Here is a 16,705-nt window from a genome sequence, read left to right as displayed (position 1 = left end):
TTCCCGCAAATTCTTGGCGACGAAAGTGACGAGCATGGCGAAAGGTTTCAGCAGCAAATGAAAATGATTGAAAGTCGGTATCAAGGATTCTGGGATGTCGCTATGATGGGTACCTACTGTTGGTTCTCATAAGAGAAACCGATCCTAATCTAAATAAGCGTGAAAATAAGACACAGAACTTTTTCAATTATAAAATAAGATCATAGAGTTAAGACAGAATCATATGTACATATGCTATTATTTGTAGGGTACTAAAGTTTTACTATATGGATTTATTTATTTGTCAGTTAAACAAACCACCGCTGTATAGCTAAATGGTTAGCGTAGCGTGCCTAAATCGTACTGCTGATGAAGGCTTAGCACCCTTCAAAATGGATCTATCTGCGCAGCTATGGCAGGTTGTCTGAAAAAATGTCTACTTACTATGCCAAAACCAAAATACAATTTTTCAAATTTAGAAAAATTAAAAAATAACAATATTTATCATTTGAAAAATATTATTGTTCTGGCCTTGAGCTCGAATCGAACCTTGAAAAATATTTGTTTTATTAATTGAAAATTATTGCAAAGCAACGTTTTTGATACATTTTTGAGTTTGGGCAACGTTTTCAATTTGTAAATTTGAAATAATAATTAACTTATACTATGTTCAAACAGAAAAATAAATTGAGGCAATTTCAATTTAAATTGAGTGGTGTTCTTACAACTCAATTTAGCTTACACAATAGTAATTTGATAGCTGGTTGGCTCATCTCTATAGCAACAACAATACCTTTGTTCAGACTGTCAAAATGTACGTGTTGGTATTAGGCGAATGGAATGGAATTAAAACATAAAACTTTGAGATTTTTGTGTATTATAAGAAAATGTGTTCAATGTTTTGGTTTAATTTGGAGTTTGCCATCTTCTTTTGACAACCTCTACTCCAGTGAAATGAAAAAAATAAAATCAGCTGATGAGATGACCAATCATATAGTTAAGCCATGCGTAACTGACGTTTAAATCTACTCAACGAACACACTTTACAAGGTTGCATTTGCAGTTTGAAACTATTTATTACCCAATTTTTTTTTTTAAATTGGCAATTTATTGTTACAATTTATTATATGATAAATTGCGTAAGAAATTGCCCAAATGGTATAAATTGCCAATTTGGTGTGTGTTTGTACTTAGTATTAGGTGTCCGCTATATCTATCTCAATTTCTTTAAGCCATTATGTACTACCGTTAAACAGTCAAAGTTACAACATCCTTGTGTACATAGCACGCTGGGTATAAAGAAATAAAAAAGAATCGCTTAAAATTTGTTACAATTGTTTGCTTCTATTTTTGTATTCGTAGGTATAGTAACGAGAATGAAACGCCAATTTTTTTTACAAATATCTTACCAACTTTTCTTCCTTGATTGGCTTCATTTCCACTTTTTTGCTATGCTTCAGCACGGCATCAAAATCTTCAGCTGGCTTTGATGTCGTACTGGACTTTGTTTTCTGAGTGCTAGATACTGTTGTGCCAACATCATCGATGTAGTTGTACTCTTCATCGTAATCATCGCTATCATAATCGTAGTAATTTTCTTCACTCTTATTACTATTATTTATAGTGGTGGAATTTTCCGTTTTCAGTTTATTGGGCAACATTTTGTTAAATCTATACGTAAACAATAACGGCTATGAGCGTACAAAGACATGTATTTGATCTTTCTTACCTTGGATCATCGGCAAGTGCGTAGCTATGTTTTGATGCTTCGATGAGATCGTTCAGTGTTTCATCGCTCATTTGCTGTTGCGTCGCTGCTGTAGACGATGGGGCGGCTGCAACATCGTTGGATTTCTTGGCAAGCTTTGCAGTTTCTGTTGTTTCACCAAAAGTATGCGGTCTTGTTTTTACTTTGGGTGTGGAAATACGAATACCATGTTCTGTCGAATGTGTAAGCTCGTTTGTATTCTCTTTGAGTACATCGTCCAAAAGATTATTTTTAAGTAAAGATGAATCGATCGAATTTATGGAGTTTGTGAAAGAAAGCTGAAATTCTGCTAGCGCGAGAAGCACCAGCAACACCAGTGCATGATGTTTACCCATAGTGTGTGAGCTGAAAAAATAATGATCATGACAATTAATTTAAATTAAGTTATATCAAACTAAATTTTTATGATATAATCAATAAGCTATATAAGCTGTTCTTCGATAATAAGTATACACATATAAATAAAAATAATTGTAAGGCGCGATAACCTCCGAAGAGATTTTAGGCCGAGCTTCTCTTCCAATTTGCGTCGTGCACCTTTTTAGTTTTACGTACCAAATGGCGGTACGGGACCTACTTGTTTTATGCCGACTCTGAACGGCATCTGCAAGGCAGATGAGTTTTCACTGAGAGCATTTCATGGCAGAAATATACTCGGAGTGCTTGCCAAACACTGCGGAGGAGCAACCTCGCTTAGAAAAATTTTCGTCTAATTGAAAAAACAAGCGGGGCGTGAACCCGCGATCTTAGGTGTGGATGGAGGAGCACGCTACCATCATACCAGGGCGGCCGCTTACATAGATGTACATAATATGTACAGTAGCGAGCACGAAATAAGGAGTGGCAATATTTATCAAAACTTGTCAATTAAGTTCTTTTTTCGATAATTTAAGAGAAAACTTTAATTATTTGGTAGTCGAAACTACGCAAACGAGCCTACAAAACATTTTCGAAAAGAACCGAAAATTTATGAAAAAGGAAATTTTTTAATTAAAATTTTCTAAATTTTTTTGAGTATTTAGTTTCTAAAACAACAAAGTAGAAGTCATAGATTTCTCAAAACTCGTATTGATTTTGGAAAATCTTTCTTCCGAAGGGTGTTTTATACTTTCTTTCAAGCTGAGGACGCATATCTTTATTTTAATATTGGGAAGTAAATCAAAAACGCTTCGTAAAATATTTTCGAAAAGCAATCCGAGTTTGGCGAGACATAACTTTTACTTTGCTAGACTAACATTGGTTGGGCTACAAAACTGTATACTTAAACAATTCTAAAAACACTAAACAAAAATTTCGACATTTTCGTAAAATTTTCTCCGTCTCAAAATGCCTGGACGTTTTTTCTTAAATTATTGAAAATAAAAAAGAAAGAAAAGAAAATTCGGTAAAAATTTTCACTGCAATTTTCGTGTTCGCTGCTGTATGCATGCATAAAAAATAACGTCTCTTGTAAGCTGAATATTTTTCAAGTAATTATTGAATATAAACAACGCAGCAATTAAAAAAAATGCTGTTTATCTTTTTAAAATTAGTTGCACATACATATGCACAAACGAAAAACATTTATCAGCTAAACTTTTATTATTTTTGGAGGCGTTTAAACCTCGTCAGTATTTGCGAATTATTAAATTTGTAAAAACCACGCAGTAAAATTACGAACTAATTACAAATCCAGACAGCCCTAGCCATTTAGTATTGCGATCTGTACCAGTTAAAAAAACAGTAGCTAAAAGAAGTATCGGTGATCGATGGATGTGTATGAATAATTAGAACTGTTCGAATAGGAAACCGGGTGGGAATTAGCGAAAGCGAAACTTCCTAAGAACTATCTGCCATATAACCGGTCGACAACTAGGCGCGAAGTTTTGCACTTGTTAAAATTGTCACCGCCAATGAATAAAATCCCAAATTTGCTACATGGAAAGCTTTCAGATCTATGCCTTCATTTATGAAGTCCCTTAGAAATATCGGCAAATCCCTATAAGTCCTACAGAACGCCTTGAGTAGGGCCTGTATTTCCTCTTCCTTTGCTCTTCGTCAAATCTTTACATTCCTGAATTATGGATTGACTGCTATAATCTCTCAATACATCAATAAAGCTCCGCCTGCTTTCTGCTTCCACATCCAATGTGATAACACTCCAATTGAATGGATGCGTTACAATATACATATTTTGTCAACTAGAATTTACTTTAATTTTAATTTTTTAGAGAACTTATGCAAAAATTTAACTCCTAAAATTGCTTGTGACAATCTTTGCCTCAGACTTATCATCAAATCAACGTTCATTATAGCGACATTATTTTTATCTTTTCCGGCAGTTTCACCGATAACTTGTTTAGTTCTATCTATCATATATGGATGTTTCTGCTTCGATTTCATTGTAAGCATATTTTTAAGTTTAAGTACAATAACATTAACAAGTTAAAAACTTTTTCAATTATTGTGCGTCGTACATTGCGAAATCAGATATACAATTATGGTTAAAATGATAAAATCAACTTTAAAAGAATGAAATTTCAATTTAAACAGTTATTCGTGTTTTCTTGTATGTACTTATGTACGAAGCTGTGATCTTATGCATTCATTTATTCATGAATTGGCGCTTACCGCCAGCTATTTAAGCCTCTGTGTAGGGAGTCACGCCAGTCATCCCTACTTCCCGGTAACCAATGGTTTTTACGTCTTTCATCACTCTTCTCAAGGCAGCCTATAATATGTACCGGAGCGACTCGGGATTTTTCCCGACCAAGGGCTGTAATTACAGTGCAACCCCATTTAATTTGTTGCGTCCCTCCACACGTCTTTCATCACCTATTTCTCCTAAATCCCTTTCCTTTGATGCAAAATACGAGGGTCGGTAAGAGTCTTCTATTCCGGTGCGTAATCATACATTCGAACTGCATGACCTAGTCAGCAAAGTTTTTGGGACTTTATTCGCTGCACACCATAAGATCCACTTTTCCACGTTTCTATCCTTACCAGAGATATCGGATTAGAAACTGATCTGACGACGTTTTGTGTGAAATGTAAACTGATTCAGCCAAAATTTAAATAAAAGTCTGGAATAAAAACCGTGCAAGTTTTCTGTATTGAACTGGAAATCATGATGCAATAACACAGACAGGTGAGGTCAATATTACAAAATGGGGTCGCGTTTGACAATACTCGCCCTGATAACTTCAAGTACTGATTACTGTTCTTTTTCTACAGCACTGGCTTTTTTAAAATATCATAAAAAATACTAAATTCATGCCTTTCTGAAATATAAAATAACGCACAAGAAAAACACGCCCGTGGCCTTTACTTCCTTTTATCAACATGCGTAATTTCCCTTTTGAATATGAAATAAGGTCCGCGGACATTACTTATACGGACCGATACCCAAATTTACCTACATATGTAGGTAGACGAAGCGTCAGGAGAAAGAGCAATTCAAAATAGCGAAATGGTATCAGTACCAGTGATCAGGGAACTGTAAAATTTGAAATTTGATGTGATCATGTCATACGGTCATAAATTCAATTAATATTGCTGCCATTTGAAGTGGTAATAAGGAAAATTGACGTTATTACTTAGGATACTCTTTGAATTATCTTCACCAGCTTTCTCATTTGGTTTTGAAAGGCATGGCGAAATCTTTTATAATCTTCACGGACCTGGTGGTGTTGCTCTATGTCATTCGGATAATACTGAAACACGCATCTAATTATTGTGCTGCTAAAAGCTGCTTTGAAGCCGATAAAGTGGAGACGAATGTCGATTCTCTTATCTTATCTCCAGGATTTCGCGTATAGTGAAAATTTGGTTGAAAGTAGATTTTCGAAGTCTGAGAGAGACAACACTTATAAGGTACAATAATTTTCACGCCCCATCTCTTACGATAAACTCTTCTTTGGAAGAGAAATGTGAGGTTCGCACTCTGCTTATAGCTCAGAAAAGCTTTAAGATTGGCACTCGGGATATTGTAGCCACCATGCTGTGGTGATAGCGTGCTCACCTACCGCACCAAAGGCCCTGAGTTCAAGACCCCCGAAAAGCAACATAAAAAATATGTACAAAAATGTTTTCCAATAGAAAAAAATGTTTTTAAGTGGATTAGTCCCTGGACAGTAGGTTTGTAAATACTCCGAGAATAGTTCTGTCATGAGCAGTTTCTCAGCGACAATTCATCTGCCCGGCCACAATCTCCTCGGAAATATATCACTACTTGTATTTTACTTCCTTTATATTATTTGTTTGTTTTCAATAATTCGACATCCGTAATCAATTTATTGAGCCAAAGTCATGGTTGTTGTTGTTGTAGCGATAAGGACACTCGCCGAAGGTTTTGGGAGTGTCACCAAGCACCATTAAGGCACTAGCTCGACCATCTCGGGAACGATTAAGTATGACCACATGAAACCTTCTAGGCCATGTTGCCCACCCACACCCTCTAGATCCATGAGGGACTTGGAGTCGCCAGAGCTTCGGCCGACAATTGGGTAGGAGAAGCTATAAATTGCGCTGATAACCCCTTGAATCAGATTTGTATTTTAGTCGCCTCTTACGACATGCATACCTGCCTCGGGTATATTCAAAGCTCCTAATACACTGGGGGGCCTAATTCATGGCAAATGTTGCAAATATTTTTTTAGCGCCATTGTATGTAAATTACTTTATTTCATACCCACGCAATTTAGAATTTGAGTGGCGCGATATGCTGTTTAAGGTAAATTTTAACAGTGTTAATTTTTCGTGTACGTAACACAAAACTATTGGATTAGCGCGTTTTCATAGCCTATCAAGCCGACAAAGCTCAGAGTCAGCCTTAAAACAAAGTTCGACGATATGCCTATATGAAAGTATCTATGTAGATACATCTGAACCCACAAAAAAAAAAAATGCGCCATATATACAGCTTTTACATTGACGCCTGAAATCTCTCTGTAATGAGCCCGGTGCCCCCCATAAATTCATAAAGTAAAAATTCAGAAACACATTTTTTCAGAAAACATTAGTCAGGACCCTTATTTCAGAAGACAGAATTCAGAGGTGAAAACTCAGAAGTCTAATTTCAGAAGTCAAATTTGTGTGCAATAGCAAGCATGTAATTAATTAATTTTTTTCGCGTTTATCTTTTTCAAATGAATTTACAATTTTTGTTGTTATATCGGCCTACTGATTTGTAAGATCCCGGTTTCGAATCGAGCTCAAGGCCCAACAATAATTATTTTATCAATATTATTGTTACGATAAAATTTTTCTTAATTGAAAAAATTATAAATTAGAATAGAAGAAAAAAAAAATTTAGACAACTGCCAAAGCTCGTTGTATAGATCCATTTCGGGAACTGCTAAATTCCTTCATGGGAAACGTTTAGGCGCCGCTGCTATAACCATTCAGCTATAACAGGGGTTGTTTTTTTGTCTTCATTATTTCTACTTCTACCCTGTTTCTTGCCAATTGATATTCACAGCACTGCAACATGTGTTGCAGAATGGATGTGAAAATTGGACTTGTTTCATGGCAATGATGCCATAGTGTCATAATTTATTGACACTTTTTCCCCGTGCTCTGGAATGTATTAACAATCTTTGTTGTTTCAATTAAGAAAAATCATGAAACCTTTATTGTTAGGCCTTGAGCTCGATTTGAACCCGCGACCTTTTGAATTTACAGCATTAAAAAAGCAAAGCCTTTATATTTTTTCTTGCATTTCCGATATGGCTCGCCTCCAGCTGAAAATTGCTGCAGTTTTGTTTCTATTATGTATCGCCTGATAGTTTTTTATTTTATTTATGCAATTAAATATATTAGGGTGTGTCCCAAACGCACTTCGAATGACGTTGTGCCACCTTTCGATGGAATTATTTGTACAGACTTCGCCGAATTTGGTGATGTTATACATATTCCATAATTCGATGAATATAACGCATTCTTTCATCGTTGCTGTGTTCCAGCCTGAGAAAAAATTCAGAAGTAAAATTTCAGAAGTCTGATTACTTTCTGAATTTTGACTTCCGAAATTTTATTTCTGAAATTTTACTTCTGAAATTCGACTTCTGAAATTTGACTTCCGAATTTTGACTTCTGAAATTTGATTTCTGAGTTTTTGTTCCTGAGTTTTGACTTCTGAGTGTTCGCTTTCGGAAAAAAGAGTTCTGACTAATGTTTTCTGAAAAAATGTGTTTCTGAATATTTGTTTTCTGAATTTATGGGGGGAACCAACGAGCCCATATGCCCCTATGTATATCCAAGTTACATGCAGTCGTTTCTCCGCGATAATTGACTTCAATCGGTAATACCACGTCCTTCTGCAATTGTTTCTTCCAACATAGCAGGATATCTGTTTCTTGTCTTCTGCCAACTGCGAAATATTTTCTGCGGCTTTTAGATATACGGGCCCAAATAGACTTGTAGAACTTGACTTCAAAGTACCATAAGCACATGATATATGATCACCAAATGAATGATGCTGAGAATCTTATAAGCGATATTAAGGTATTTGATTTTACAGTCGGCCAAAGAAAAGCAGAAAGCTGTGCTTCTGCCGACGTCTTAAATTCTTAAAATTGTTTACTCCCATCATTTGTTTAGTGGGTAACAGTTAACATGCATACATATGTATGTATGAGTATTGTGTACCTGAAATTTTATAGTAAATATATATGCAAATATGTACATACGTACTCGTATGTGCTGACAAATATTTGGTATTGTACAAACGTCTTGTCTTTATGCAAATAATGCTTATAAGTACCTACATATTTAATCCAGAGATTGCAAATAACTGTTACTGTTTAAAACGTATGTAAGTGCACCAATACATTCGTTATTGATGTGCAAACATCATTGCTCATTATATTGGGGAATCCAGAATGAAAACGTAAATCAAGTGTAAGCGAAAGCATAGTCTTTGGAAGTAGTATGCTACATAAGGTCAAGGGCGGATCCAGCACGATTTGGGCGGGGGAGGGGGGCGCAGGGGAGGGCGATTTAAGTCAACTTTTTAAGTAAGATAAAATGACCTTAAAATTTTTCATACAAACACACATACATATCTACACTCATCTACTAAAGTCATCATCACTCAGATTTTTCCAGTTTTTACTAAGTTTTGCTCCGACCTTCATTATTTTCGATATTTTTATAAAAATATGTTTTATTATATAATACCAACAATCCAAATATACACTTAAGACCTTTTTTAAAATTCGGGAAAATTCCGCGAATTTTCATGCAAATTTTTAGCTTTCAGTAAGAATTTTTAGAATTTATCTCTCTGGAAGTGTAGCAAGTTCACAGCAGATTCGAATAACGGTACTTTTGACATAGCGGATACGGTTACCACTTCGATCCATTTATACAAAACTGGTGCTTTTTGTTTAGGTTTGGTCTGATGGTCACTTATCCTCCAGTCTGGTTATTTGTACGGAAGCGATAGCAAAAGTGATGAAAAAATAGATTTATTTGCGCCACTAAAATATATACTTAAACCAAGACCGATTAACAAAATTATAGATTTTTCTCCAAAATATCACATTGCAATGCATATTCAGGCGGCTTTTTGGCCGAAGTGTGAGCCGATATCAAAACTATGAAATAAAATATTTATTTTTTTGTATGTAAATTTTTTTCATAGTAGGGCAATAGGATCAGTTAACACACGTTCTGAGATTTTTTGGCACAAGGAAATAATAATCACAGCATTTTAAGACGGAGCCAGATATTGCTAAATTAACAAATAAACGATTGAATAAGCAGGCCTGAAGCGTGATAAATTATAAATAAAAACAAATATATACTTGATAACTGAGCTTCTCTTCAAGTTTGCATCTTGCCCCTTTTTAGTTTTTCCTACAAATATATACTTTATTATGCCGACTCCGAACGGCAGATGAATTTTCCCTGAAAAGGTTTTTAATAGCAGAAACCTTTCGGAGTGTTTGCCAAACCACTTTCGAGGGGCGACCCCGCTTAGAAATGCTTTTTTGTAATTGAATGTATTTTTTTCTTAATGATGTTGCTTTTGCGCGGGTGTTGAACCCAGCAACCCCGGTGTGGTAGGCGGAGTACGCTACCACTACACCACGGCGCCGCCAGAGTCTTGAACCAGAAAAAGCAATAAGTTATTCCGGTTAAATAATTATAAGATGAAAATAACACGTGTTCACTTTGTTTTGGGAAAACCCTCATTCTTTATTGATCTTGATGAGAAAGTTTATGTTTCACGAAAAATTTACGCTTATTGTGAACCCTAAAGACCTGTTGGAAAGGATATCTTATTATTCCGTTTTTTCGGGTCGTGTATTGAAAGCTCTTATACAGGTTCTAAAAAATTATAAATGTGCCAGTTAGACTAATTCAAGACTATTTTTATTATATTAGCTGAAAAATACTAAAAGTTTATCCACATTTAAGCAACTCTCCACATTGTTCATAAAGTACGAGCCCTCGACTTTCAAAGAATTTCTGCTGCATTATCCGAATTTCGGACCGGAGGAAGATAGGTTCCATCAACTACTAAGAGCTGCCCAAAGAACTATAGGTTGATTTAATTTTACATATTTTTTTATCTTTATCTAGAATTATGTATAGTATAAGTCAGAGCGTGCCACAATTTCCAAAATAATGGAGATTTCCTGGCGTGAATGTATTACTGCTGCCAAATAGTAACACATTAACGCGATGCAGGGACTGAAATTCGCGAAGGCCTATATAAATAAATTGTTTGTGACATGTTAAAAATATTGGTCCTTCTTTTGTTTTTTCACAAGGAATATTTGTCCAGAAAAATTTGTCCAACGAAAAGTACGCAATTCTTTCTTCAAATACCAGAATGTTATATTTTTTTCTGCTGATTTTACCCACAGCGAAACAAATGGAAATTGGAAATGAATATATTTATTTCATAAAATATTTCAACGGCAGTATTATAAATTGCAGATCTTTCGACGATCTTATGGATTATACATACATAAAAGCTAAAAGTTAAAAAAAAAATTATATGTAATTAAAACAAACTTTTATAATTTTCATAAGTTCCAGATTAGAGGGGGGTGCGATCGGCGAATTTTATTTGCATTTGAAAATTGTTCTAAAGTTATTCAAATGTGCCCCAGTGGGGGGCGCATTTGACTTTTTCCGGAGCACATTTGACCATATTTTCTGCTACGTTTTCTCAATAATTTATTTGTGAATATTTTATTAAAAATGACTGAGTTTATTTGTACGTATTTGGACTTATAATATCGCCCCCTGGATCCGCCACTGCATAAGAGGTAATATAGAATGTAATAGTTACTGTAGTCACTAGACTGTATATTGAGGTGGTGACGATATAGAATTGATATGAGCGAAAGCAGATAGCAAACTAAGGCAAGGCAAGGCGTGTTATCAATTTCTTATTAAAGTGTTATCCAAGAGTTATCGATTATTTATTGACGGTTTTAAAAAATGTATTGATTTGATATCGGAAAGGTATCGATTTCTTATCGGAAAATCACCAACTTTTTATCGGCATAATATCGACTGGTAATGGACGACTCATTGGTTTGTTATGAAACAGATACCGATAAAACTTCAATATAAAATCGATGACCATCTGTAACCCGTCCCTTAAAAAGCCGATGAAAACCAATAACAACCCGATAAGTCAAAAAATTTATGAATTTTCTATCAAAGAGCTATCGATTTGTCATCGGGAAGCTATCAATTGTTTATCAAAAAGCTATCAATAAGTTTTCGAAAAGTTATCGATTTGTTATCAAAGAGTTATCCATTATTTCTCGGTGTATTATCATAAATTTATCGAAGATATCGATTTCTTATCGGAGTGTCACCAATTTGTTTCCGGTCTTGTATCGTGATGTGATGTGATGATGAAACCGATAAAAAACCAATAACAATATAGCTCAACGATAGTAAAACAAAACAAATATTTCGGTATCGGTTGTAAGCGATAAGAAGCCGACGAAGCTCTTATCGAAAAGCTTGAAATTATTTGTATCTGAGGAAATTACCGGTGTTGAGATATAACTTCAACCTCTGTTAACCCAAAAACATTAGTTTCATAGACGTCCATCTGAAATTTTGCCATCGAACTTCACGAGTTCGTGGCACTCACGCTTATGTTCTAGACAGACTATCGATGATTTTCATATCCAAATGTATTAGCTACCGCATGAAAATATAAGTTTTTTATTTACCGAGCGAAATAAAAAACTTTAAAAAGGAATTATTATATTGCGAACGATATATGTATCTAATATATAAAATTCTTCTGTCACGGTTTTAGAGGCTGAACTCCTCCGAAACGGCTGAGCCAATTCTCATGAAATTTTGTGAGCATATTGGGTAGGTCTGAGAATCGGCCAACGTCTACCTTTTTTTTTGCTACGTGTCTAGGGTCCTGCGATCAAAACGTGGACCCGGGTACCCCTAGAATGTGTTTAGACAATATGGATATCAAATGAAAGCTGTTGATGAGTGCTATAGTACAGGATAATTTTCACACCCCTGGGTGACTAGGGTCTCGAGATATAGGCCAAAACGTGGACCCGGATACACCTAGAATGCGTTTTTACATTATGGGTATCAAATTGAAGCTGTTGATGTATGCTTTAGTACAGAGTAAGTTTTACACCGCTGAGTAACTAGGGTCTCGAGATATAGCCCAAAACGTGGACCCCTAGAGTGTGTGTGTATTATGGATATCAAATGAAAGCTGTTGCTGAGAGCTTTGAAGTTCATTGTGATATTCGATTTAGTCGCATCAACCTGGAAAACTGATAAATATGCATGTGAAGCCGAAATAAAGACATGAATTAATAATACCCACATACCTATTTACATACGTCCTATTCGATTTGCCTGAAATTTCGTATATAAACTTGCCTATATTAGTATTTACGATGCTTTTTTTCGAGAAGTATACCATAGACGGACTGGGACTGGGGTTAGGACTAGGACTGGGACTGAGACTGAGCCTCGGAGTGGGACTGGAAAAAAATGAGACGAAGATAGAGATGAAGCGAAAAAGACGGAGGGAGGAGTGAATAAAGAGATTAGGAAAAAGTGTAGAGGGGTAGAGCAGAGTTAGACGGAAAAATCTTATTAAAATATATGCAGATAGGCCAAATTTATGGCAGAACAACGCTTGCCGGGTCTGCTAATTTTTATATATAAAAGAAAGTGACGTTAGTACAAACGCTTATAACTCAAGAGCGCCTGCAACGATTTGGATGATTGACACCAATTCAGATTGTTCTCTGGCCAGAATAGAAGAATATCCAATAAAATTCTTAAAAAAAATGTTTTTTTTTCCTATAAATTTTGTATGGTGAGAATTTGTATGATATTTTTTGTAAGAAAAACTCAATCATAGCTCTGTCGATTATAATCAAATATCGAACATAGATTCTCTATGTGCGCGATATGGTTATTTTCTTATACATTTTGATCCCAGCCGATATGCCATTTGAGTTTAAACGAATCCAGTTTCCGATTCGTCTCGCATTTGCCATGACGATAAATAAGTCACAAGGCCAATCATTCAGTGTTTGCGGCTTGAACCTGGAAAGTGAATGTTTTTCACACGGTCAACTGTATGTCGCATGTTCCCGTGTAGGAAAACCATCCGATTTGATCATTCTCGCACCTGACAACAAAACGAAAAATATAGTTTATCACCGAGTGCTCCAATAAAGAAAAATACAATAAAAATCGACACAACCGCAACCCATCCAGTAAGTAATTCCACAAATGACCACAGATTTTATGAAATTTGAAAAGACTGCCGACACTGTTAATTTAAATATTAAATTTTTATTTGTTTTGAGCATTCAGTTAATGAAAAAAAAATAGTGAATGAGTTTTTATATTGTTAAAAAATAAATAACGGATTAACAAACTATAAGTTATAGAAAGTTTGATTTCAACGACATAATTTAATGCAGGGCAACTCCTGCGGGGTCAGCAAGTCTAATATATAAAATTCTTCTGTCACGGTTGCAGAGGCTGAACTCTTCCGAAACGGCTGACCCGATTCGCATGAAATTTTGTGAGCATATTGGGTAGCTCTGAGAATCGGCCAACGTCTACCTTTTTTTTGCTGCGTGTCTAGGGTCGTGAGATCAAAACGTGGACCCGGGTACCCCTAGAATGTGTTTATACAATATGGATATCAAATGAAAGCTGTTGATGGATGCTATAGTACAGGATGGGAGGCTAGGGTCTCGAGATATAGCCCAAAACGTGGACCCGGATACAGCTAGAATATGTTTTTATATTATGGATATCAAAGTGAAGCTGTTAATGTGTGCTATAATACAGAGTAAGTTTTACACCGCTGAGTGACTAGGGTCTCGAGATATAGGTCATAACATGGACCCGGATACCCCTAGAATGTGCTGCTGCTGCTGAGAGCTCTAAGGTTCATTGTGATATTCGATTTAGTCGCATCAACCTGGCAAAACTGATAAATATGCATGCGAAGCCGAAATAAAGACAAGAATTAATAATACTCACACATACCTATTTACATACGTCCTATTCGATTTGCCTGAAATTTTGTATATAAATTTGCCTATATTAGTATTTACGATGCTTTTTTCCGGGAAGTATACCATAGACGGACTGGGACTGGGGTTAGGACTAGGACTGGGACTGAGACTAAGACTCGGAGTGGGACTGGGACTGAGACTCGGAATGGGACTGGAACAAAATACATACCACCCTCTGGGACTGGCAATAAGAGATGAGGAAGTAGGAGAAAAACTTGAGGGAAGAGAAAAGAGAGAAGGAGATTGAGAAAGAGATAGAATGAGACGAAGATGGAGATGAAGCGAAAAAGGCAGAGGGAGGAGTGAATAAAAAGATTAGGAAAAACTGTAGAGGAGATAGGCCAAATTTAGGGCAGAACAACGTCTGTCGGGTCTGCTAGTGTACTTATAAAACTTGAAAAGCATCTTATTTTCCGAGCGAAGTAGAAAATTAATCGAAACAAATATCTGACAAAATTATAATTATTTAAAATTTTTTTTATAATTAAACGTATAACTGTTACGATCCCTGGTTTTATCCACTATACATATTGATACATATCTGAGGACAACGTAAGTGACTTAACTGCGCAATATGCATGAATACAGCCGCCACTTTAATTTAAATATGTACTAGCATACATATGTACATAAATAAATAGTTTTGCACTTTACCATTTACATAGTTTTCTATAAACCACCATTGTTGTCATCGCGAAAATATGCATTAAGCAAATTACCTATTTAAGGTTTCATATTACAATGGAAAAGCTTATACTTAGCATGAATTAAAGATTGCTTGAATTTACTGCCTTAAGTTACTATTTTAAAAGTTGTGATTGGTACATTATTTGTTTATTTAAGTTTACTAAAGTTACGATATAGGAGAGGACGGGGTACATTTGACACTTTCATTCAAAATTCGTTTATTTTCTATAAAACATAATATAATTTTAAAAGAGTTAAATGTATAGAAGCTCCGGGGTTTGCATGTGCAATAATGAAAATAAAAAATTTGAAAAAAATGTAGCTAATTTTTATTTGCATTTGAAAATTGTTATAAAGTTATTCAAATGTGCCCCACAGTGGGGCGCATTTCACTTTTTCCGGGGCACATTTGACCATATTTTCTGCTAGGTTTTCTCAATAATTTATTTGTGAATATTTTATTAAAAAATACTCAGTTTATTTGTACGTATTTAAACTTATTATAACAAAAGATGTAATTGAAGTTTACAAAAACTATTTTATTTATAAGCTGTCAAATTTAACATCAAATAATTATTTGGTGCTGCTGCGTCAAATTGATGCTGGGCTATTGGAATCGGAAGTTTAAACTCAATCTTGGTTCTAAGTATTATAGATATGTCTTTTATAACAGGTTGTATAAAAACTCAGTTGTCTGGAGATAGACTACGCAAATAATTTATATTGTGGGTGGAATCACAAAATATCTCTTAAAATAAAAGGGCTTCTTGCAATTTTCCTCGAAGTTGACCAAAACGTATTCTCCAACCTTTAATACCTCGTGGTCCAATAATTTGAATTTTGAAATGTCTAGCCAAGCTTTTTTTTCAAGCCTAGCCAAAGTTGTTGTTTGCAGGCTTTCTTAGTGTAAGTCAAGGATTTCGCTTCAAAAATCCATAAGGCCAGCTTTCTCTAGCCGCCTTATTAGTTATCCAACTAGATGGACATGATATGTTATTAGCGACCATAAACTGATAAACAAATCCTCGGAATGTATCGTAACACAATCCATATGCAAAAAACGCATACCTTTGTGCATATTCAACAAATTGTTCTTCTTGAGCCCCTTTGGCGAAAGTTAAAGGTGCCCCATTCTACTTACCGTTTCGTTTTCTTGAATTATGCAAACTGTATTTCACTTCAGAAAAAATCACTATTTAATTTTATAATCACACGTGCAGGGGGCTTATTTCAAAGGATGCCAAAAAGTTATCGGTTTTTATTGTTTTGGAGAAAGCTTACGTCTGATCTAAGAAAAATTACAATAAAGATTGCGAAAATGTAAAAACACGTGTTACTTCCGTACGCGTTGAAATATAATAGTGAATTTTTTTTGCCGTTTCTTTTCATAAGACTAAGGTGCTTTCCACCTCTGTATATTTTTTTCATAAAGGCCCCCGTACACACTACAAACAGTAAAGTCAAATGTGCCCAGTGCCAAATGTACCCCGCTCTCCCCTACATACATACATACATACATATGTATCTCAGAGGAGTTTTAGGTGGGTCTTACCATTGCGAGGCAGCCCAAGAGCTATTATCCCAAACAGTCTATGAAGGAGGATATGACATAGTGGTACTCTCTGAACAATACAAAAATCGCCAGGAGCAGGGTTGGCTCTCAGATTCAGCAGGGAAATCCTCAATTTGGGCACCAGGGAAATTTCTCCCACAGGAAATTATGACG

General features: G+C 35.4%; 1 protein-coding gene across 5 annotated transcripts in view; it reads right to left on the bottom strand.

The window, feature by feature from the left end:
* The window catches only part of Gp150 (glycoprotein 150), a 148,827-nt gene that overhangs the window by 17,378 nt on the left and 114,744 nt on the right, over positions 1 to 16,705 (bottom strand). For all 5 annotated transcript variants that reach the window (XM_067776653.1, XM_067776655.1, XM_067776654.1 and 2 more), the window contains exons 3-4: positions 1,709 to 2,092; positions 1,389 to 1,650 (exon numbers count right to left, since the gene is read on the bottom strand). In XM_067776653.1, coding sequence (XP_067632754.1) covers positions 1,389 to 1,650; positions 1,709 to 2,082 — 636 coding nt within the window. In that variant the 5' untranslated portion in view covers positions 2,083 to 2,092. The remainder of the gene's footprint in view (positions 1 to 1,388; positions 1,651 to 1,708; positions 2,093 to 16,705) is intronic.

This window comes from Eurosta solidaginis, chromosome 3, assembly GCF_040869045.1.
Source record: "Eurosta solidaginis isolate ZX-2024a chromosome 3, ASM4086904v1, whole genome shotgun sequence".
NCBI lineage: Eukaryota > Metazoa > Arthropoda > Insecta > Diptera > Tephritidae > Eurosta > Eurosta solidaginis.
This window is presented reverse-complemented; position numbering and strand designations above follow the sequence as displayed.